Raw genomic sequence first — 25457 nt, forward strand, 5'->3', positions numbered from 1 at the left:
GTGCCTGTGTGGGGCTCAGTTGCTGGCCACGCTTAAACCATGACAAGAGGGTATCACCAAAGAAAGCTCTTCCAGTTGTAGCTCGCAGTACACCTTCACACTGAATAGCAAGACGACTGATTCTCGCTAGTACTAAAGTCTCAGCTCAACTGAAGTCTTACTGTGTAACTTTGAGTCACAGCCTCCATGCACATCTGAACAAATGTGTTCTCCCCCCTTTCCCTCCACCTGCAAATCACCACACAAGATGCCCCCTTCATTTTCAAAATTGGCAGCATTTCACTTATGGTGATCTGGGCATAGAAAAGTCCACCCCCAAGGTAAAGTTAGAATTAAAAATAATGTTATCCATCAGAAATAATGAAATATATTCTGCTGCACTGAGATTAGGAGACTGCCAATAACTTGTATTTCTGCTCTACTGCTGAATTAATTATGTTTCTTGGTGGCTTTCAACTGAAAGTTGGCTTGGTGCGGCATAACAAGTACAAGAATTATTTCAGAATATTGATCTTCCTGACAGGAGTTTCCATTGCTTCTTAAAATGACATAAAAAAGCAATTAATTTTTTTTTTTAACCTTTTGTTTTATGAGATAAAATGGAAAAGTAGAAAAATAATACTTTATGCAAAGATTACTTTGTTAGGTTGGTTCACTTCAAGTAAATATAGTTTCAAAAATTACTTTAGTGTAGGTGTTTCGAGTCCTGACTCTGCATTGCACTGCATCTTCCTACAAAGCTCACTGGAGCGCAGGGACTTCGGTTGGACTGTAACCATTAGACATAATTTCCCACTTATGGGGTCTGCTCCCTTCTTGTTTCTATTATATAATCCTAGTGTGAATAAGGCAAACTGGTGGTGTGTTACAATGCACAAAGCTACAACTTATTCAGTTCCCTGGATGTTGTGATGCAACCATGATTGAAGCATTTCTCGAAGTTTAAATAAAGAGAAAAATAAAGTTTCATTCAGCAGTTAAACTACCTTCTGAAGTTTGTAAATAAGAAATACTGGTTTAGCAGATTTTCAGTAAGCAGAAGTATTTTAAAGTTTCAGGAATGATGGAAATACATTCAGTTGAGGTATATTCGTATAGGACTTCACCAAAAAAGCGCTGTAGGTTATTTTGGCTTTTCTCCCCAGTAAAATTCCTGTTTCAATCAAGGAAATGCTGTTTTTTGAAGACCGTGCTCCACTGCTTTGCATTCTAGTTTCACCTGATATCAACAAGTACAGAATTGTATTCCCCTGCGATGCAACGCTCCCATAAAGCTGAGATATGTGCATTGTGAGAAGTTTTTCAGAGGGGGTGATGTAACAAGGTGCCTGCATAGGTTGCTGAGGGGGACAGCAGTGAGCACTCAGAGCTCGGTCTGCTGCTGCCCCTCTTATAACCATCTTGGAAAGGAAGAGAGGAGGGGCAGACAGCTGTAGGGACATTTGCTAAGTTATTGTCCTTTTCATCATATTTGTTCTGGTATCAAATGAGGACAAGCTTGGCTCATCCTTACTACTTAATCCCCTCACTTTCACCACCACAAAATTGAGTCCCTTTCTAGGCATCAGAAACTCAAACCACCCCCTTTGCTCTTCTAACTCCTAAAGGCCCTTCTACCCCTCAAGCTCTGCTATAATATAAAAATAGAGTTGTTACCTCTCTATATGAACACCTACTGCACTGATGGTCATGAACACTAAATACTAAACACTTGAAAGTATTTACTCAGTTACTTATCTTTACCCAGTAACTCCCATTTTCTTCTCCTTGGGCACCCTCTTAGCCCGTGTCATTTGCACCATATGGATCAAAGCATTTTACAGGAAGGTGTCCTTAATTTAACTTTTTAATTGCAACAGGTTTAATACTTAATTTTGTTCCTTTTATACCCTCATACAGCATATGGGTGATTTCTCATACATAAATAGACCAGCAGTAAAAGCTTCTGAAACATAGCAACTATTCTCTGGAAATTAACTTTTACATCTCTTCCCCTAAAGTCTCATCAGTAAAAAAGCCACTAAAAAGGCAGAAAAAATTTCTCTCTAGCCTTGTACTATTCTACGAAAAGTCAGGCTCAGATCTGTGAGATTTAGTGCATGTCTCATTTCAGGAGAGCTTGAGTGCAGTTCTCTGACCCCACCACTACCAGTTACACTACTAAGACCTTACTTATGGCTCATGGCTTTTTTAATGCATATTTAAGTGGTTTCTGTATTCTTGATCAAGGGTTATTTGGACAAAACCATCTCTAGGAATATATTAGAGAATTTATGGAGAGATATGTTTGAGTATGTTTTGTCTGGCAGTTGTAAAACAAAGATTAGGAGATGAAGGTCATTACTGTAGGTTAAATGTTTTCACTCATTTCCAGGCTAATAAAAGATGAAACGGAACAACATCTATCAGCAATAATAAGGTTTAAGTCTGCACAAACTTTAGCAGCTGGAATATTCAGATTAGCTTTGCTTCCTGTGAGAAGTCTAAACTGCAAATACACCAGGCCTTGGAGGCAATTTTACCCTGGCAAATACAGAGATCTGGTCCTACATTTCTGTATCATTAATGCCTTCCGTGGCCCATTGGCAAAGAAAAATTGCTGCAGCTGTGACACCGGCAATCATGTTATCGTATTGTATTAAACATTATTCTTCTTGACAGGATAAGTAACATAGAAATCAAACTAAGTTTTATTTTCTTAAAGGTAGCTTGGCATCTCTAAAAAACACGCATCGACCCCACATTATCCACTGTGTCTACAAGTATTGCTCCATGCCAACTTTCACTGCAAGCCCAGGCAACCCAAGCGCTGTGGAAACCACCATCAGTCATTGGTCTGTTCCTGGAGCATTTGTCAACCAAGCTTGGTTATGCATTTCAGGATTTCATGTTTTGAAACAATGTCTCAATATTGTACTACAAGTGATTAGTCCTGAAGAGTTCAAGAATGCTCTGCATGGAAAAAGCCTGTATTTTATACACATGGTGTTAATTTAACAATACTGTTGTTCTTATTCTGGTGTTATCACCCTGCAATATATTCCGAGTTATCTGCAGATTCCCAATAACTATGCTTTAGGATTCTTACTCACACCAGACTTGAAAATGGAGTGATATACAGAAAGTTAAGCTCATTTATAGTAACATTACTTCTCATTTAATGTGAAGTGCAGGAAAGTAATTTAACACTTACATCCTATTGCAACGTGTCTGGTTAAAGCAGGAACACAAAAAAAATACATGATTAATATTTTTTCTATCCCAGCAATGTTTCCAGTTTCCATTCTGAAACCAGAGTATTTCAGGATACCAGTTTACTTTGTCAGAGTATTCACGTTTCTGTATTTGCACTGTTAGGTGTTATGTTTAAAATAAACTACTTGTACTGATGTGTTAAAGTGATAATCTCTGCAGAATTCTCTGCTTTATATACAAAATAACATAGTACAAGCACAGCATAATAAATTTTAAATCAGCCTCTCATAACACAACTGAGCATGTAGACAGCAGATTGAACAGAAGAAAAAAGACATGTTCTTCTGTTGCTGTTTTGTAGGGTCACACTGAGTACTTTTATTTCCATATCTTGTGTACCTTATGCTACCATTTGTTGGAGATTTGATTGATTTTGGAGGTGAGTTCTTTAAATTCTCTTGAGAAACATTGGAAATCTAAAAAACCACTGAGCCTAAAAACGTGAGATTCCCAAAGGCCGCTGCTGTAGAGGGTGGAGTCCGATGGGGCAGGGGAGCCAGCACTAGCAAACCTCAGTGCAGCACCCTGGTGGAAGATGTTGACTTCATTGCACGTTCTCACACTCCTGGTGCTATCTGACAAAACTAAATTCTAATATCAAAATTTCAGTTACTTCCCATAGCTCAAGGTTTTCATTTTGCCCATGAAACACCATTGTTGGGGAATAGTCTACTCATGAAGGGTCCCTTGTTTGGGTATAAGCAAAACCTGTTTATAGTTTTGTCAATAGCTGTGGCTGAGCAAGTAGAAGTTCCTTTTAGGAAGTGACATGTGGAAGCCAAATAGGACTTGTTTACATCATTCCATTCAGATTTCAGCCAACCCAAAGCAACTGGAAACTACAAAGGGCTTGCTTACTTTAGACACTGGTAAAATAAATATACCACAGAAAATTTTAGAAGGCAAAAGATGAGATTGCATTTGCTCTAAGTCATCATTCGTAAAACCCAAAAATACTAAGACAATTTATCAGCATCTGATTCTTCCCATGATGCAAAAAAGCAAACCAAGAAACTCTTCCAACTCTGACAACACATTTGACAAAGATGTTTGCTAGCACTGTTCCTGCTTTAGAACTAGTAAACAGTGTTTGCAACAAATATTTGCAATTGGTAATTCTTTTAAGTGGAAATTATTTTCCCAGATAGAAGAATCCCAAAAAGGAGATTTGATTTTTTAAAATATTTATTTCCTGCAGGGCTCTGAATGGTATAGTTCCACAAGCAGTGTGCTGCTCACGCTGAAAGTTCATTTTACTCTTGATTGACTGGGTAGGCTGGAACACGTTGCTTTGATGTTTAGAGAACCCAGCAAAGTATCTTAGCCAGCACAGGCATAAATTTTTTAGTGGCACTTCTTTGGGGTAGGAGAATTAATTTTGGAGTTACATTACAGGATCACAAGGGAACAGAGACACAACTGATTCCTGACCTTGCTGAAACCTGCTGACATACAAGACACTTTCGAAAGTGTATCTACTGAGAAAACTCAATTTTACAAACGTTAGTGAAGACTCTACAGAATGTAAAAATGAGAAAATTCCTGCTAGGGAAAGCACAAGCTATCTGGTTTTCTTGCAAAAGAATAGATAGCATGACATCCCAACCATTTGACCATTTCCATGTCCAAGAACCGAATAAGTAAAAAATCTTCCCAAACTTTGTTAGAGTTAAAAACATAAAATTTTTATTTACATATTCACCTACTTTAGCCCAATAGAAGTTGCAGTCTTGCACTGCAGGTTGGTTGTCCTGGCACAGGATAAAGTGTCACTTATATCTAGATACTCTCCATTTTTCTTGTTTGTGCTTTGTTCCAAAGGTCATAAGCAAGTGACAACACAATCAAAATCAAGTTATCCCTTGGGTGTTGTGCAAGTCAAAACACATAGGTAGTCCACAAGAAATCAGACTAATTGTTCTTAGAAGTATTGCGCCTAGGTGGATGACCACCCAATACTTTAGATAGATAGCTTTAAGGGCATAACAGATCCCATTGATTAACTGCAGATGCTTCCCCTTGGTTATATTAGACAAACCAAGGCAGCTACGTTCTGTATTTTTCATGACTATGAATTTTCAGGGAAATTTAAGTTTTGTGATGTTTAATTTAATTGACATTTTGGGAGACCTATTCTAGATATACATATATATAAAACACACCCGTCACAAAACAAATGAACCACACTAGTCATGAAGGAAACTAACCTTACAGCATATGCAGTTCCTTCTTTATAAACCCTGATATGATTAAAAAAACCAGGGAAAAGCAGAAGAGGAGCCACAGTGCTAGAGAGCACAGCTTATCTACACACCTTCAAAGTCTAATGCCAGAGCAGCTGCTGAGGCTGCTCTAACTTACACAGAAAGTATGTCACCTGCTACAGAAAACTTGTCTTCCAGGTAATGCAAAGGTAACATCTCCTGGGCTCTTCTTCCAGCAGTACCTTACGTGCTGGAGTGTTCAGGAGACACTGAATTTTTTTATTTTTTTTTTTAACAGACATATGGTCTACCCTTTACCTAAAGTAAAAATGACTTCATATATTGCATCCATGTGACAGCAACAAATCCTGTATTTTCCTTATTGGGTCTTACAGTTTACTTGCAACATGTTACATGAGTAACTACAGATCTGAGGAAATAGTTTATATAAATGCATGCTTACCAGCTGGTGCAGAACGCGAGCAGTGAAGTTGAAAACAGTGATAATCCGCACATGATTCTCTCAATTTCCCTTCCTTAAAATCTGACTTGGAATCCTTCTCACTCTCAATCACATCTGAAGAAAGCTTATCCAGTTCAATTATCACAGCTGACATTGTAAGATAGTCTCAGTATAACTCAAAATAAAAACAGATCTGAACAAAAGAAGCCACTTTAAATTCAGCTTCCCCAAACTTGGAGTCTGAGGAAAGACAACTTCTTATGGCAAAAACACATATAAAAAAAAACTCAAACTGTAATTGTGCAAAATGTTTTTAAGTCAAAGACTGAGAAGCTGTATTTCCAAGAAGCTGTTCTTCCAGCCTTGCAGCATTTGCTAAATATTGCAGCTCTTCTCTAAGGTAGAAAAGTAGCACTCCAAAAAGTTCTTCTGTTCCTGTGAGTGACAACAATATTATGGCATTTCTGTGTAGCTGCAACAAAAATAGCAAGAATAAGTGGAGACATCTGCATGTCTGCTAAGTTGTGGACTTACGAACTTTGTTTTAAGAGTCTAAGTCACATTTTGTTGCCCACTGGTCCAGCTGGGAGGGGCTAAGCAATACCAATGGAAACAAGTGCATCCCGCACGCCAGCCCAGCAGCGAGCCTGGCAGCTGCGCAGCGCCAGTCACTTGTGCCACAGTTCTGTTTCCTCGGTGAACACTCAGGTCTTTGTCTGGGATGTGTGCAGCAAGATAAACGACCACAGGCTACATCATTCCTTGAAAACAAGTAAGAAACGGTTCTCGGTTTGTTCATTTATTATTTTAGAGCCTTGATTCTAAAGTTTCTTTCTAGGGAAAACAATTTTAGCACTACTAAGGAAACTTGTTTAATCCTTTTCGGTTTTCCTTTTTTAATTGTCCTTTTCTTAGATACAAGTAAACCTCAACAGAACTCAAGACAGGAAAATGATCCGGTTTTTTGCAGCCTCTGTCCCACCAGCCCGCCGGAGAGTACAATAAGCAGTGCCAAGGGAGTCACCCACTGGCGATGGTGGGAAACGACACAGCCGCCAGGCGCCCGAGGGGAGCCGGGCAGGGGATGCTCGGGGAAGGTACCCTGGGCTGGGAGGCCTTTAAGTGCACCGCCAGCTCTGAGCTTCCCTTAACAGCAGAGCTGATAAAGCATGAATTGTCATTTATGAAAACATATCACAAGTTTTTAGTAGGAAAATTGCCAAGCCTTAGCTAGAGAAAAGGGGATACGGTAATTTCTCTATCACTTTCTTAGCTTCTCTTTGCTCAGTGGGAGAGAGGAGTAAATAATGCAAGAAAAACCTATGCAGCCATGCAGCTTTTACTAAGCAAGTCCCCTGCAACAACAGGACAAATCTGAAATCTCTAAACTCAGCTTGATGGAAGTGAACTCTCAGGGGTAATGAGTCAGGTTTAAACTGAGCTGCTGATGGTACCCTCAATCTCTGTGCAAGCAGGGAGCAGGTGGAGCTCCCATGTGCATGCACAGGAAACACCCTCAGCCATGACCAGCTGTAAAAAAATAAAAAAAATCAACATACCGGTGGGACGCTTCCTTAAGTTAAGGGGATTTGTAAGAGCTGGTTTCTAGATGGGTTATGATCACAGCAAGTGAGGTAACGAGGATAATACTAATAAGTAGAGCAAGATGGAAATGGAACTAAAAAATAAATCAATCACGGAAAGATTTTCAAGAAGGCTAGAAATAATAAACGGCAGTTTTCTGTTTTTCATTTCACATCAGGGGTAGGAAAAGACAGCTTGGTGAAAGTATCACAGCTCTTCACAATACTTTAGAGATGCTTATATCAACAGGGAAAACAAACAAACATCGTAACATTTGTAAGGCAAACCTAGCATCTCACCGAGAAAGAGAAGGGAAATATCAAAAAAACAGACTTGCATTGCATCCTTTTTTAATAGCCCTCTATTTCAGCTCCTCTTAAATATGTAAAGTCTAGTTATGCCATTATTGTTGGCTGAAGTAACCTGAATTTGTCTTCTGAAAGACTCTTCCCACAAATGAAGCTGGCTGCTAAATTTGTCTGAAATTTTACAGGAGGTAACAGTCCTATCAATATATCTCAAACAAGATTCAGAGCTTAAATTGCACTTTATTTTTAAATATGCAAAAGATGTATTTTGCATAAAGTTGTTACTTAAGTAAGTCCAGTATATCAAAACTTCTAAAGAAAGCAGAAGCTTAATCCTCTAATGACAAAGGATCACAAACGTCCAGAGAGAGAATAATTGTTCCAATGTTCCGTGTCCTCAAGAACTTTACACTGTCCTTAGCTGGACTCTTGTAACTTTCCCTGGATACTTGAGTAATTTCACCTCCTGAACAAATCCTTTTCTGAAGGTTTCAGGTTTCTCCAATAACATTAATCTCAATGTGATTTAATTTAAGAATGAAGTCTCATTACTATTAGTGCTGTTAAGTTTCCCAAGTAGCTCTGGATATGTAAATCAGTCAAGGGCACGTTAAGTCTTCAGCAGTCTGTGACTATTTCTCCATTTGTACAAGGGAGTTTTTTCCCCTCCTTGATTTCATGCATTTAAGCATATGACAGAAGAGAGGATGCTGTTCTTTGGCAGTTTAGACAAACCCCAAACTGTTCTATTCTCTAATGCACATTATGTAGTGTATGCAAAACCCCTGAAATGCCAGCCAACCCTGCTGAAGGGTAAGGGTCATCCTTTCAGATGGAAAAGATAAAAAAATACTTCTTTGCAAAATTTTATTTTTAATTTCCAACATTGTGGAAAGCAATTTCTTAGTTGTGATATAAGATAATCTCTACTTTTTGTTAGTGGTCAGTGGAAGCCCTGTAAGGCTTCCTGATAGACCTTTCCCTCATGCTAAAGCAAACCAGAGGTGAAGTATCTAACGCCCCATCTGCTTTGATCTTGTGGAGCTAAGCCAGCCTGGGAGTTGCTGAAGCCCTCTAATTTACAGCCGCTGCCTTTCCTTTCTGTGTCCTTGCTCCTCTCCTCAAACAGATGTCAAAACTGGGGCCCTGAGCTATTTTGTGGCTTTAATACCTTTTCATTTGTCAGGCAGGTTTGAGTTCTTCTATTTCTTCCTCCCTCCTCTATGAAAGACTGTCACTTTTGGCAAGATATCTGAACAATATTTTAAGTATCATGGGAACATAAGGCGTTTTCAGAACTTTAGGTGCCTAAAGATACACATACAGGTACCTAACCAAACCAAAAGCCCCAGAACTTGCTCTTCCTCTAAACTCTGTCTAAACTATTTGACAAGTATTATAAAGCTGCTCTGTAAACAATAGTTACTTTTAATAAATCTGGCATTAGACACTTATGTATATTTAAATTTTGCATTGTTTCATGCTTCTAAATATCTGCCATGTTTGAAAAGATGGCCATGTCCCCTAAGTGTCAATATTTGTTGTGTAATGTACCCAGAAGTAGCATTTATACCACTGACAATTTTTTCAGAGAGAAGAAATTTGAAGATCCTAAACCATACTGCTTTTACTGCCAAACTAATTTAACTTTAATTCATAGAGTCCAGTTATATTTTTTCCTCAAAAATTAAAAACTATAAAAGCTCTTAATGTCAAACTGAATTTTGCAACTTGTATGAAAAAGTACAAGCTTATTGTCAGTGTTTTTGGGTGTGTGTGGATTGTTTTATTTAACACAAGAGAAGTGAACATTTATACTGTGAGTAAGAAGCATTAATGTCATTCTCCCTTTGTCCAACATAACACTGTTTAAGAATTCATGCAACAGAAGACCCAAGCTCAATGACCACCTCTGCCTGCACTGAGTGGTGCCCATACCCAGCAATTGCTGTAAAAGATTATAGTTTTATTGGAGAATCGATGTTGTAACCAAACTTTCGTCATAATAATTTGAACTACAGATAAAGAAATACTGAAAATAAAGGAGCAAGAGATAGCACCTTCCCAGAACAGGATGAAAGTAACAGAATTATATTCTCCTCTGCTGTGATCCAATTAATATTTGCCTATGTTATAAAGTGGAACCGTTCCAACAATTCAGAACATGGGAAACAGCCTACAGATTTTGTGGCATGGTGTCTGCTCAGAAGTGCAGTATCTTCATTTGAATACTTATTCACCACCAGGGAGGAAATAAGTATAAACGTAGGCTCTCTCACCTATCACGTAACTGTTAATCATCACTATTTTTTAGCACACAAACTCTACTCAAACAGCAATTTGCAAGACCTTAGCAGTGAGGACAAACCTGAATAGGGTCAGACAGAAGAGCAGAGGCTTCAGCACACTCAAAGTTAAGAATTGGATCTGGCTGTGTGTCTTCAGGAATAAAAAAATACAGTGTGTGAGAGAAACATTAAGACATGCGTTTATTGGTAAGTTCCATGAATTTGTCTCATTCCTAGACGTGGTTGTTGACACAACCTGGAACTGTGAGAAGGGGAGAGGAAAAATTCTGAATTCCTACCAATAAAATGTAAATAGATGAAGTATAAAAATGTCAAGACCTTGTTCCTAGTTTATGTATGTATCATCCTCATCAACAGCTTCAGTCACCCAGATAACGATCAACCACCCCAAGGGTCAGATTGATTATCTGGATCCTTCACTCTGCATAAGAGAAAGAGCAGACACAGAATGTCTTTGCCTAATGGTCTCCTTCCCAGAGCTCTTGCTAAGACTTTCAGGAAAGGCAGAAAGCTGAATGAATATAGATAAGGAAGACACAGAAATAGTTGGCCTACATACTTACTGAAGAAACTGAGACCACCCAGGGTGAACCTAACCAGACTTTATGAAGTCTGTAGCTTTGTGTGAATAGGTTCCCCACACAGTAGACAAGATTTCATGTATAACAAAGGTTATGCAATAGTTTTTCCACAGTTGTTTCTTCATAGCAGTTAGCAGCCAGCTAGTAATAGCTGGCTTTTTATCTAAATCAGGATTTTCCTGAATGCCTAACTACCCAGTGGGGCTCCAATAATTATCCTTTTTCACTCAGTAAAACAGTGACAGTTTCAGAAAACCATGGTTCAAAGGGTATTTCCTTCTTTCAGAGATCTACCCATCAGAATGATTCATTTTACTCTCTAAGTCCAATTAGCATATATCAATTTAGAAAGGCTGTCTAAATAACATGGTTACCACGTAAAAAAAAATTAGGCTTTCCTTGCTCCACAGCAAGGCACTGGGTCTCTAGAAGAAAACATAAGTCATACCTGAACTTCTGTGGTTTCAATAATACCGGTATTATTCTGCAAGTAGTAAAAAAACATACTGAAGACAGCTTCCATTCAAATTCCTTCTGTATGCATTACACACAAGAGATTAACAATTTCTGTCTTACCTAATAGAAAAAGAGAGACCATAAAGATATTATGCTGTAATAAACCAAGATAGTTTTTAAATGCCAAAATGTTTATACCTTAGCACACTTTCTGCTGGTGTCTTTTATATTAATTGAAGAGTAACCCATTTAGATTTCAGCAGAAGTAGTTATTCGTATTATACAAAGATGTAGGGAAGAAAATGCCATCTATCTTCTGTAAGCAACCCTGGAACACCTCAGACTGTCTGTTAAATCAATGCAGGCACAACTGGAATTTGATTATTTTACTATATAATCTCTATAATTTTTGAGCTGGTAGAAAAGTGAGGCAATTTTGGCTATATTCTGCTGATGAATTAACACACTTGAGCATGTTTTGCAAATAGCTTTCCCAGCAATATTGAATAATCAATCTTGAAAACATGGTTTTATACCTTTCATTTTCTTAGTGTTGTTGGGAGGAAATAACAACTTTGAACTTTAAATTAACTGCCCCATAACAATTTAAAATTCCCTATAGAATTTACTGCAAATAGGTCCCTTTTTTAACATTGCTTGCAGGATTTGATAAAGTCCTACCCTAAAGTGTGACAATCATCCTCTCTGGGGAAGTAAAACACCAAAACGGTTAAGTGACCAGACAGCACATTATCAGACTTCACCAAGTGAAACAGGACAATAATATGGGACATTCCATTAATAAAGGCTGATTTAATGAGCTGCAGTCCAAAAAATTCAAAGCAGTTTAATGTATTCATACAATGAGGAAGCCTAAAGATTATCTAAAGATAATTTAAACCTATCTAACTTTTCTATACAGATATCTTCCTAACATATATATACACACAAAATTAATCCAAAACAGGTTCTGTCACTACAGTGCAAAGAAACTTATATTCCTCGGTCTTTAAAGCATCTGTTTTGGCCTAGAAAGCTATTGTTACTATTTATTTTGTCCCCCAGATAACAACTATACTTTTCAAACTCTATTTGATTTTTATTTTTAGTGCGGTGAATCAGTCCAGCAAAAAGGATTAGCAGTTTGTTATTAACAGTGAGATTTAACATTAAGTACTTGACGTTGCAGAATTACCAGTAAGAAAGTAACCATTCCATATTATTCTTTTGTTCAGAAAAATACATTCTATTTTTTTTTCAGAATGGCGAGAGCACACCACTACTTAACACCTACTGACATCAGAAAGATAACGCATACCTAGAACACCTTTTACACCAGCAACATTTGTCTGATGACTATTTTTCAGAGCTATCTTAAAAAAATATTTCCCAAAACAAGGAACATGAGAAAGGAAGCCCATAATCACCAACCCTCCCTGTATGTACGTATGTATGGAAGAATTTACTGTGGTATCAGATATGTAGATAGTTAGGAGACTGTTTCCCTAATGCACTGGAAAGCTTTTGCTTTGTTAGGCATGAAGTCCATTCGCAGTTGCTAACATATAACAAAGTCTTGCTGTGGCTAAAGCAATGTGGTGTTTCCGCCAATAAAACGTTGCTTGTAAGCTCAAGTGAGACTAGAAAGCCAATATTAAAGGCAAAAGGTCCTGCCCAGTTAAGGAAGACGGTTCCTTTTCCAGTTATTCCCTGACCATCTAACAATATTATTTTTGAACTTTATGGCGTGCTACAGCAGCTGTCTCCATGTACCTGTGATCCCCCTTACTTCAAGATGAAGAAATGAAACAGATTAACCCCAAGGAAACTAGTGGCAAAGTCCAAGACCAAAATCCATCTTAGTTACAAGGCAGTTACGTCTCTCAAACTTCCTCTACAATGCTTGACAGACTAAGTCCTTGGAGACTCAGGCATGGGCTATTTTTCTGGTAATGAGCTACTTCACCATGGATTTAGTAAAAACAAGTTTAAACTCAATGCACAATTATAATTATTAAATTCAGGTAATTTTTAGGCATAGATCTGGAAATTTAGATACCATTAAATATACTGATATGTATAATGAGTTGCTCTGGAGTTTGAAGATACCTCCGTGCTGTCAAGCCTCCCCCATACTAGTGTCAGACTAATGTATAATCCAACCCAACCTCTCCAGTGATTTAATCAATCCAGAGAAATTCAGTTACTTACAGCCAGCCATGTAGATGAGCAGCAGGTTCACCAAGACTAATCTGTCACTTTTCAAATCACACTGTCAATGAAACTGAGACTTGATTAAATTTAATATGGAAAAGTTCTACTTGTTTGCATTGCACAGAAATTCTAAGATAGAATGATCAAATCAGAGATTCACGCTTATTCATATGTACAATGCTGGCAAGAGCTCCCAGGATAAACAATTGGGTTTTGACAAATTGCAGGTTTTCCACCCGCCTGGCATTTTAACAGATCTGGGCAGGAGGTGCTTTGTTAGGCTCATGCATCTCAAAAAACCTAGAAGCTTGGCTAATATAAAAAAGCTCCAATGAAGCAGGGTAAAGTGAAGTTTTACTTGAAGGCTTTTTCTTTCCTGGAAAGAAGTATCATAACACAACCACATGAGAATGTCTCCTGAGTTTGTTTTTTTTAAATTGTACACAAGAATTTTATTTTGATTTAGTAAATTACCTCCTCACAAGCAAAGCAGAGCATCAGGAATAATATTTCTATGATGTCATTTATAATAGAAATATAATTCCTTGTTGTAATTCTTATTTTCTGTATGCATTATGCTGTATTTGAGAAAACAGACAGCTGCCTAGATTAATAAAAAAAATTCTAGAAAGAACACCTGTTAAGGAATTTAACATGTAGAAGTATAACATATTAAGTACTCCCTAGGCAACAGGAAATTAAGTAAAATCCTCAAACCTTCAATTATCGGTTACTTCTAAAAAAGGCATCATACTTCATAATAGGCAATAATTTGCCTTATGATTACAGAAAATATTACCCAAAACACTAACAGTCACACCACATCTATTGTTAAGCAGGATATTCTTGCAAGATTCAGATTTCTATTTAGTATCCGATTACTCGAAGTCACTTTTAATCAATTAAAAATTAATCTGTAACATCTTAGATGCCCAGTATTTCCTCAGTGCCAAAGAACTGTGAGCATGTTTAGTATATGAATTATAGACTCAGTGAGTTAATTTGAATTAGACACTAGGTGTCTGACTCGCTTCACGATAGGATACGCTTGTTGCTAAACAGAAAGGACATCAGAATGATCAGAGCACAATCTATCCCTAAAAGTCTCTAGATAGAGAAATCCAATTTCTCTAAATAAAGATTTCAAAAATCTTTATTTTTTTTAAAAAAACATACACCATGTGGCTTTATCTCTTAGTAACAGCAAAGCCTGCAGTACCTGTGTCTGAATCCTTTTGTGCAGCACCAAGGGCATGGGGAAAGAAACCATGTGATTTTGTGGCTCAGCTCTTTACAACACTGGTCATAGCTGTCCCTCTACGGAGAGCTTAATGCTAGCCAAAAGTAAATGTCAGAGTCAGGCCTGGCATTTCAGGGATGTTCTCCCAAGTCCCAAAGCATAGGAACGGCAATTCCATATTAGCCTTTTTTTTGTAGTCCTTGTATTGAAAGAGCTATTGCCGTGCCAGCAATTTTGTCTTTTTTGTCCCTTTCTTTCATGCTTCGTTACCCTAGCTGTCTCTGCTGTTGATATCCTTCTGTAAATGAAAGTATACAACAAACGGTACAACAGTTGCCCCAATAGCAGGTTCTCCTTCAAAAAAAGGACTGAATGACTGGTTAATTACCTGAATGTGGTATTATTCAATAATCGCACTAAAACATACCGTGCCTCATCTAAAGAAAAGGGCAAACATCTACTTTCGCATCTCCACAAAATTAGCTGGTTGATATAAAACGAAACTGATAAAGAGAATTATATAAAGAAAAAAGTATTATTCTAAGAAATCCTCCGGCCAGATTTCTATAATTTCAAACTTAATCACAATAGGAAATTAAGTCATAAGTTTTGCTCTGACAAATATTACTGCATGTGCATACATCCATAATTATTTTCCTCACATGACCAATAAAATACCTCTGTGGTGTACGTGACCGGTGCAATTTTTTCCTTTTGGAGGTGTCAGTTAAAGTCTAGGCAGTTCTACCATAGGTGAAAACAGTTTAAAGTCTTTTTTTTTTTATTAGTTTCAAGATTTTACAGCTTCAGAGTTCATTTTGAGATTTAAATGTTGCTGAAATTTGCTTAAGGAAGAGAATTCTAATAAGGTAACCCGTGCATTTGGTTTGGTATAACCATCGAGTTTGACATAAACAAACTAACCTTGAAAAAGGATAGGTGAGATAGTATCTCAAGAATTTCAGTGTTTTCTAATGTTCTGTGGATTTCTTTTCACAAAAGCCATTGCAGGACAAAAGTTGTTTCCAATTTGAACATGTCCTAGATAACTGATAAACTAAACCCTGAAATCAAGATCCGGTTTTCCAAAGTGCTTGAGCCAAAATTTATAGTAGGCAGTTTTAGAGTGAATGTATTTTCAAAATTAGTTTGTAACCCTTACAAGTTAGCAAGGGTTCAATGCAAGCCCATTTGTGTTGTCTGCCTGCAGCCCCCTCTGTGAGTGGAGGGAAGGCCCTCGGAAGCAGGCAGAGGCTGGGGAACGTCAGAGCATGGACGGACACGGGAGAAAGGTCTAGGCAACAATTTCAGAGCCCACAGCAGAGCTTCATCTGTAGAACCAAGTTCCATCTTGAAAAGACATGGCAGGAGCTGCATGTCCCAAGGTTTCACCTGGGCAACCTTGCCGCTCTCCCTTTCTCTCAGCACGGAACAATGCTCTCGCAGCCACGCTGGACAGGTGGCTAGAGCTTGATAGTTTAATGGAAAGATCAAAAGCCTCAGAACAACTGCCAGATCTAATCACCATCATTTCCGCCTCCCCACACATACTCTTTTTATTTTAATACTAATCTCAAGGATTACAATAATAGTAAAATTCTTTTGAAGCTAAAAAGTTGAAGTGATTTGAGTAACACATATTCAACACCACCCTAGTACCGTGCACTGATTTTTTAAATTTGGTCAAAATCCCCTCAGTTTGCCCTTATGCTGTAGCCCCTATGATTTTGGTGACCAACCCTTTGACTGCAAGCACAGGCTCCACACTGGGGAAGAAAAGAAAGAAACTGGATTCTTCCATTCTCACTCATGTTCAACAGATTATTAGGTGATATTAAAAATTAATTACAGAAGAAAATTAAGCCAAAAGCTAAGGGCGTGCTCTTATCAAGAAATCACCATCTTGATTGCTTCTTATCATACAATGCTTTTTGCTCTCGTAAGGGAGATAAATTACCTAATCTTAGAAGAAAAGATGCCTTGGGTACAAGCAAAGTCAAACAGTAAGACACACAGGTTTAGGAGTTCAGCGTACCTGAGATCTTTATTAAGCAAAGGAGATACAAGATAAACTTGAACAACATACAAGTCTTCAGATAAGGGGGAAGGTAAGCATTTCAGGAAGCAGAAAGACACCTACAAACAGTGTCAGCCCTCATTGTCAAAGTTAAAGGGAACAGAACATTTTTCATGGAGACAGCTGTAGAGGAAGACAAGGTTATAAAGCAAAAAGGTATTCTGTACTGAAGTCAGGGTTATTCATTTGCATGAGAAAGGAAAAAGCTTTCAGGAAGACAAAAATGAATAGCTTGGGAGGGAAAGAATCAAAACAAACCTAACTACTCTGGATCATGTCATTTATTGACAACTGCCCAAGGCATTTTGTATATACTTAGCTAACCTGACTCCCATTCAGTGATAACGGCCTCCAAGGCAATGGAAGACTTCAACTACAAAGACTTCAGAAAATTATCCAATGCCTAAGGAACTTAAGTTTCAGGTTTTGAAACTTAGGTGCCTAAGTTGCCTCCCAAGAGGATCATTGCTACTGTTGAAGACCCGGTTTCAGAGCTACGTCTTTATCCCTGCAGCCAAGGGAACAGGAAGGGGAGTTTGACAGGTTAGTGTCCGCAAACCACCCAAGTCATCAAGTCTAGTCACCTGTGGTCATGGGCAGACATTCAATTCCCAGTTTTCAAAGACAGGCATGGTGAAATAACAATTGAGGAACCATATATTATATCACATATCAGAAGATAATAATGCCTTCTTGACACTTATGAAACAAAACACAATCATAGGATTACATGGTGCAAGCAAGGGCAGCCTGATCCTTTCACCTTTTGAAAATATCAGGCAATCATACTCAAATTTAATATTACCAGAAGTTCACCTATTTTGTTTCTCATGAAGTTACATAGCTCTTCTACATGACTTGCACTCTGCCTCCAGTCCCACCTGAAATGTTATTTAGCTACCTGAAAATTTAGAAGATTTGTAAATGTTATAATGACCGACTTTAGAGTATTTACTCTTACAGCACTAGTCGTCTTTAGCATAAAGAGAAGAATTACTGAGAGTATACATATTCTTAATTAGCTTGCAAAACAATCTTCAAGATAAATATTCAACAACTTCAATTTTGTTTTTGTTCCAATCCCTTACATCTGTAGTTTCGGTTTGCATACAATTATCTTGAAAAATTCTAACGAGGCTGTACACACCATTTCAAATCTGATCCTGCATATTCTCAGAGAGCAGCACTAACACTTCCTTCTCCAGCAGAAATGCCTTGCCTGATGTCCTTTAAAATGACATTACTGTTTTTTTCACAGCCCCATCACATTAGCAGCTGAAAGTTATCCTTTGATTAGCTTCATTCCAATTCCTATTAGTCTGGTGACAAAGTCACACAATGAGATGATTAGTTCCTTCTCAGCACTATAAATATTCCCAGCATGTATCTTGTCTACAGATTCCATGGGCACATGCCCTTTTCCTACTCTCAGGTCACTAATAACATTCCCATTCCCAACATAAAATAATTAAGGGTATCACTGGTAATTTCTCTCAAGGTTTTAGCGTAATCTGTTGTAGTTCTCTGTCCCGCCATATCTTTATTCTTTTTATATTAATCCCCATTATCTCCACTTTGAATAATAATTTCCCATAGGGAATAGCATCAAATTTTCTTGAATTGCAACACTGCATTTATTGTGTACAAGAACAGAGATATAAAACCCCCAAGATTGTCACTGTTTTTCTTTTAATAAGGAAATGATTTAATCCCACTTCCTGTTTATTTCCACGTGCGTAATGATTCTTTGCTTCAAAGCATGTTTTAATTTTCACATGGCATTGTAGTGGATAGCCTCTCCCTTCTCTTCCCCCGTTCTTGGAATGTAGTTATAAGGTTATATATTATCCAGCCAGAGTACTGAGTCCAGTTCTACGGATTACCTAGAAATCTTTTATTTTGGGTTTATGACACTATAGATTTTTATTCATAGAGAATTAAATAAGGCCTCCTGATATTGCCACGGTACAATGACTATCCCCCATGCTGCCAAGCTGTAACTACAGACCTACGTTCTGATCGCATTACAAAAATTACGTCGCCAAAACCGAATGACCTGCGCCTGCTGGGCCAGGTAGGTGGTAAAGCCAGGGCACCCTGTAGCTGCTGCCCTGGGGGGTCTGGACCTTCTAACCCTCTGCCCTGGGCTGAGCATCCTCCCAAGGGAATGGGAGCAGAAGGAGCAGCAGCACAACGACTACTAAGAAATAATAATCACAGAACTGCAGTGATACATACCTCTGATCACTTCTGGTACCCTTTAGGCTGATGCTACCTGTGGACTTGCTTAAGCTTATTGCCACAACTAAGTACAGAATATACAGGTAAGGTTTTGGGAGGACAGAGCTGCATGTCACCAAGGCCTCACCATTTTTCATCTTCTCTGCAGGAAGAGTGTTCTCCTCCAAGGCAGAACAGGACAGAAGAATAAGAGAACTGGGAACCATACTTTAACTGCTTATTTAAGTAACAAGATCTGCCTTAGTGACCTGGGGAACAATTTACTGAGTAACAGATTTTATTTTTTGGGGGGGAAACTAGAAAGAAAACCAGTTTTGTTTTTTCCAAAGCTGAGAATAATATGAGGAATATCACAATGTTGGATCAAGAGGGACAAATACAGAGGAAAAATCTGAAAGCAAAAGCAGTTATATGGATAGGTCTGCCTCAACTTTGCCTTACTTTTTCTAGTCTCCAGTCAGCAAAATCTCATTTGTTCAATCCACTGAAGTTCATACAGTTGCCACAATACAAGAGTTAAGGAGAACATATTCAATGATAAGAAATAGCAAAACCAACCCTGATAGGAAAGAGTCTTCTACTGCTGTCTTGCCCCTTCCACCCACCCAAAAAAGTAAATGTTAACAATAAAAAGTTGTAGGGGGTGTTTGGGATGGAGGATGGGGAGGATTTTTGCGTAGTTGTTATTATAATAAGGTAGAAGCCTAGCTTTTTGTGACAGAACTGTAAGCTAATCAATTTTTCAAGTATCTGCATTTTTTCAGGCTTTCCTTTATCTATACCAATACACATTCAATTTTGGCACAGTTTGAGACTTCATAATTTTTGAACTTGTGAAAGATGACAGGCATGATATCCCTCTAAAAGGAAAAAATCTAATACTAAAGAACAAGGGATTTGACTTATTCCTATTCTGTAAGGTCTTTAAATTGATAGTTTCATTTTCAATAGTATTCAAATATGCATGTGTTAAACATATGCTTAAGACTTGTTCTAGCTTCCCTCTGACTGTAATGAAAGGGAAAAAATTTAGCAAGTTTTGCACATTTGAAGGTAGAGAACAACTTCAAGAACCTGTTTGTGAATCAAGAATACTGCTCTTTACTGTATTTCTCAAAAAAAAATCTACTAGACAGTATGTTGATTCACGGTGTCTGTTTTTCTCCAGAATATCCTACATTCTTGTTCAAGGAGGCCGCAGAGCATATCAGGGACCATATTGGCTTAGACAGCAACTTCCAGTGCAAATAAAAACTGGGAAGCATCTGGAAAGAAATTTGAGAATTCCGCACTGTTTAGTCCTTAAAAGAAAGATGAAGTCAGACAACAAATTTTACATAAGCAGCCATCATTACTAGAGATACACAAACCAAAGGGAAAATTAGTAAGGTAGCTCTTAGTCCCATATTAGCCTTGCTTTTTCTGTCCATTTAAGCAATCAAAGCAGATTACCGTGCTGCTGCTTCCCCCCTTTTTTTATTTTCTGCTTTGTAGATATTTTTGGTTTAATTAATCTTTGTCACCTCTTTTAAAGGTTAAATTGTTCATCTTTCATCATTTGATTTACAAATATCTTTTCCCATCTGTCACAATTATTTGCCATTTTCAATAAGTCTGAGATGTTTCACACCGAGAACAGGGCATAACAGCTCCATTTTCTGAATTTGAACTTAGAAGTAGTTGTTACTCAAAAAAATGTTTGAAATAGCGTGTCACTTGTGACATCTGAATCTATACAAGAGCCATGATTTTATGCTAAAATTTTAAGTGTGGTGTTTCTAATATCAGTGCAGAAAAAAAATTATTCTTCCCAAATCATCCTCGCTTATCCTTATGGACAATGACTACTTGTATCAAAAACAGTAGGAGTTACTGGCTATGCAGCCATCAGCATTTACTGCTACTGGTCACTGAGTTAACATATTGATTACAGGTCCAGAAGTTTGCCTCTAGTATTTGGTGGGTGCATTTTTTTCTAAAACTAATCTTTACATTACTTAGTTGATAGCATACAAAAACATTATTTCCACATTATTGATTAGATGATTTTTGGAGCTGTAGAGTTACATTTTTTCCATTGAAGAAAGGTGTATCCCAGAGACAGAATGAACGCATACATGCGCATACTGCACTCTTTCTACAAGGGTGGTAGAAAAACTAAACATAAATGTTAAAGATTTTTCAAATCCCTTCTGTTGCTTTAGTAGTTTAACTTGCTCTGAATTCTAGTCAAATGAATATATCAACTATTCTGACTCTTAAAGTTCAAGAGTAAGAAATGCTGAAGACCGAGACATAGGGTTTTTAAATAATTAAAATTATTTGTACATTTTGCAAGCTAATACGAAAAAGTAAAATAAGGAAAAAAGTGAAATGGGTGTTTTTGTTTACAAGCAACACCAGTTGCAGCAAAGTCTAAGTTTATGATTGCATTCTGTTCACCTTCCTACTAAATTTTGTTTCTTTTAAGGCTTGATAGAGTCAATCCATTGCTACCACTATGTGCTACATACTAAGGGTCAGTAGATTCTGCAAGTCTCCTCTGCAGTTGTCATCCTGTAAGTCTGCATTTCATTAAAATCTTCTCTTTCTTGAAGAATGATGTAAATTAAGATGCTTCATCATATAACACCAAATTAGAAGCTTAAAAAATGAATCAGATCATGAGGAACGCCTGATTTCTGGCTCCCCATGATGGCTACATCATTAAAAAACCTGCCACAGTTTGACAGGGAAGTACACAAGAGGGAATTGAAGACATCCTTGGATGCAATTTTAGAAAAGTAATTAAAAGTGATAAGCAAATGTCTCAAGTTGTTTCAGTTCACTTTGAAATCTATACTCAAAGTATATTCAGATGAAGATATTTCTTGGAAAGAACACCGAAACCTATTTCCACTGGTTTCCGTTTCTCCACAGATGGGATGATTTTTCCCTATCTAAAAAATTTCATTTTGCCGACATCGTTTCCCAGTACAATATGAGCACAGAGAATCGCAGAAGAAAAATCTCTTCTAATTTACATTACACATTCTCTGATTTGTACTTGTTTGGAGTGTACCAAGAGGGTATATTCAGTGCACTGATATGCCTAGATTTCATGCCTTGCTCATGCCACACAGCAGTTTACACTATTTAGCATATTCTATTTTTCTCAGTAGTATCCATCTCAGCATAATTACCTCAGACTGCAGATTTTTCTTACGCAGTACAATCCCTCCATTAAGAGTCTGACATCCATCTTTAGTAATATTTAAGGAATATTCTCTTTCACAACATCTCTTAAAGTAACATTAAACAACCCAGCGTGATATCATCTTCATTTGAACAGGCTTGCTGCTACTTCGGTCTCCACTCTGACTGCCATCTTCAGTTCCCTCCCATCTTAACTGCTGTCTCAAGTACCCAGTTGAGACTTAACAAGGTTCTCACCCCTGCCTCTCTTACTCACCCTGACTGTTTTTTCATAGCCTCTCTCACAATCCCTTCACTGTTATAATTGTGGCCTTGTCATAATATCTTATTCGCAGTTCTTCTGTTATTAAGTAATTTCACTTTGCGATGCAGTTGTTTTTTCTTCATTAGACATTCAAAGAAAATAAATCCGATACATTTAAAAGTATTTCTGGAGGTTGTGTTAGCTCAGAACAATGCACGAGACAGCCCTTGCTTTAGAGATCCTGTCAATCACTTCGCGTTACACTCATCACCATGGTATCTAACGGCTTCCTTTTACACACCAACTGTAGATATTACAGACACACCAAGAGACAAAGAGGTATCACCAAAATTGTTTTGACAGAAAAATGAATACTGAGTCTCAACATTTTTTGCCACAAAGACTTTATTTTGTGAAAGCACACCATCAATATTTTCTGAAAACTGAAAAATATTTTGCAAGTGCTATTTATCAGTCTTAGTTCAGCGTATTAAAGTCCCTATCACCCTCTTAGGGACAGATTCCCCAGGCAAAATATTTACTTTTTTGTGAAGTAGGACTCGAGTGCCCTGTGCAAAGATAATAGTGCACTCCAAGACAAACTAAACACTTGATTCTTACTAGAAGAAAAACAGTGGTTTCAGTAAGAACATAGATACCTACTTTTTAGAGAGTACTTAGCAAAATGATAGCTCTTAATTATATTTAAAGTTATAATTGTACTCCAAGTCCTAATAGACCTCTCACGAGATTTGACAACAGATTCCACTAGAAGAATCCAGAGTACAATTCTCAATAAACTCACTAAGACAAGAAAACCTGTTTCATAATTCTGGTAGACACATTACCTTGTATACTATTAAGTAGCCTGTATCACATTTTCCCAATTATTAAGATGATTGATTCATTAAGAAGTCACCACGATTTTCATTACAGAAGTGATCATCTGGTGGCACGCTTTTCACTCTCAAGGTGGTCACACAACTTGTCTTAGGGGACATCTAAATCCTTAGAAGAGTAAGCCCGTGTCAAAGGGAGGTCTCTTGAAAGACACAGCTACATAAAAATCAAAGCACCTATCTTTCAGGTGCCTTTAACCCTCTCTGCTGCTTCAAAGCCTATAGTATTTCTCCTACTTGTCTTAATTATTTTAGAAAATGACAACAGACCACCAAAAAATCCCAGGAACCCTTTAGACTTCTCGCTCTACATTCAATGCACAAAAGCTATTAAGCGTCTCAGATTCAATACCCTGGCTCCAATTCAATGGTATAGGATTGAATATTTTTCTTGAAGTTATATACCTGTATCTTCTTTCAATAACTTTCTTTTTGAGGGGTGGTAGTGGGATGGGTGTCTGTCAAACTAACAAAGAACCAGATAAAGGTTACTTGATTTTTCCTCTTTTTACATCCTTGCCTAGAGGGAGGACAAATGCAACCGAGTGGTTTAACATAACCCAGCAGCTATGCTTTTTCTGTTACAACAGTTTATGGTGGTGCATAGGGCTTAGACTTGAGACAGGGTATAGGATGCCGGTGCTGCACTGAATGCCTAAGCCCCACACCCAGCTCATTCTCCCTATCCCCATCATTCATCTGGAGGAGGGTCTGCAGCAGAGCCCTGTGCCGTCCTCCCACCACACCCCCCTTCTCCCAGACCCTGTCCAGTGCCAAGGCACAGCTGCAGCACTGGGGTCACCTGGCCTCCGTTTCACACTCAGGGGGACCAACCAGCTCTGGGAAGTCTCTTCCCTACCCCAGACTGCCAGCCTGCAGCTGTCATTTTGGGACAGTTTGCTTTCACTGAATCACAGAATGGTTAAGGCTGGAAGGTAGTTCTGGAGGACACCTGGTCCAACCTCCCTGCTCAGGCAGGGCCACCTACAGCCAGTTGCCCAGCACTACATCCAGACAGCTCTTAATATCTCCAAGGACACAGAATCCACATTTCTGGGTAAATCTGTTTAACTCCCTTTGTGCTCCCATTTCAGCCATGCCACAATGATCTAGCCGTACACAAAACAACATGAACAATTCATGAACTGAGTAAATAAGCTAGGGATTTGAGAATAATTGCACCACCTTTTTATGGTCTGGTCCTAAATATGTGGTACAAAAACCCATACCACCTTAGATAGCAAGCACTCTAAACGTGAGACTGCTAGAGTGCAACAAAACAAAGTTATTTGAGCTGTGGGAACAATTTGTTGCTTTATACACTCAAAGCTGAATATAATTATCTCATAAATAACTAAAATGAACCAAGCAGCAGTGTCGGGCCCGAGAGCAAGATGTGTTGTTCAAAATGTTGGCATTGAATGCAGAACTTAGAAATCTGCTTTCTTTTCACACATTCGTTCATCCTGGTGGCACTTTGCACGCTTTACTGCCAACCTCCTGTCCAGGCACACTCTCCTGTTAAACGGGAATACTGTGTTGTAACCAGAGATTTCTGGCTTATGTAAATGATGACTTCTTTTGCATTGCTTTAGAAATGCTCATGAGTGCTTTATTACCTCTGTTTCACGTGAGATGGACTTCATAATGTTTGCGAGTATGTATATTTGCTACAGTACTTATAACTCTTCATGAGGCAGTCCCTGCATTTTAATTTCTTTACAAAAGAAAAAATTTTTGACTCAAAATTTCTTCCTCACGTTAGTAAAAAGCAGTAAACTAATAGCTACACAAAACCATGGCTTTGTTTTTGCAGTAATTTGTTTTTAATCTGCCCTGAACCAGGCGTCTCTGGAGAAAAACATACAATACATAAAGAGTCGTGTTCCAAGTTCATCTTATTGCTCTGTTCCTAACTAGGACTGAATTCACATGACTACCTTCAGGAGCAAGATTCTTACTGTGTTTCCATTCAGATACACCAGATACTAAAATTGAAAATTTGCTTGGACAAAAACCCCACAAAACAAGGACAGTAAAACAAACTCACAGGGACAGATGATATTGGTTATATCACAGCAGCAAGTTTGACTGTTTTCCAGGTATGGTATGTAACAGATGAGCACAAAAACCATCAAGACTGAATTGCAGCAACTGAACTACAGCTTTGCTTTTGAATTTCAGAGA

The 25457-nt window shown here is 38.0% G+C and overlaps 1 protein-coding gene across 1 annotated transcript in view; it reads right to left on the reverse strand.

Moving 5' to 3' along the window:
* ANO3 (anoctamin 3) overlaps positions 1–6430 on the reverse strand; it is a 217544-nt gene extending 211114 nt beyond the window's left edge. The window contains exon 1 of the mRNA XM_064452842.1: positions 5923–6430. Coding sequence (XP_064308912.1) covers positions 5923–6076 — 154 coding nt within the window. The 5' untranslated portion in view covers positions 6077–6430. The remainder of the gene's footprint in view (positions 1–5922) is intronic.
* Positions 6431–25457: the final 19027 nt, after the last annotated feature.

This window comes from Phalacrocorax carbo, chromosome 5 (assembly GCF_963921805.1).
Source record: "Phalacrocorax carbo chromosome 5, bPhaCar2.1, whole genome shotgun sequence".
Classification (NCBI taxonomy): domain Eukaryota; kingdom Metazoa; phylum Chordata; class Aves; order Suliformes; family Phalacrocoracidae; genus Phalacrocorax; species Phalacrocorax carbo.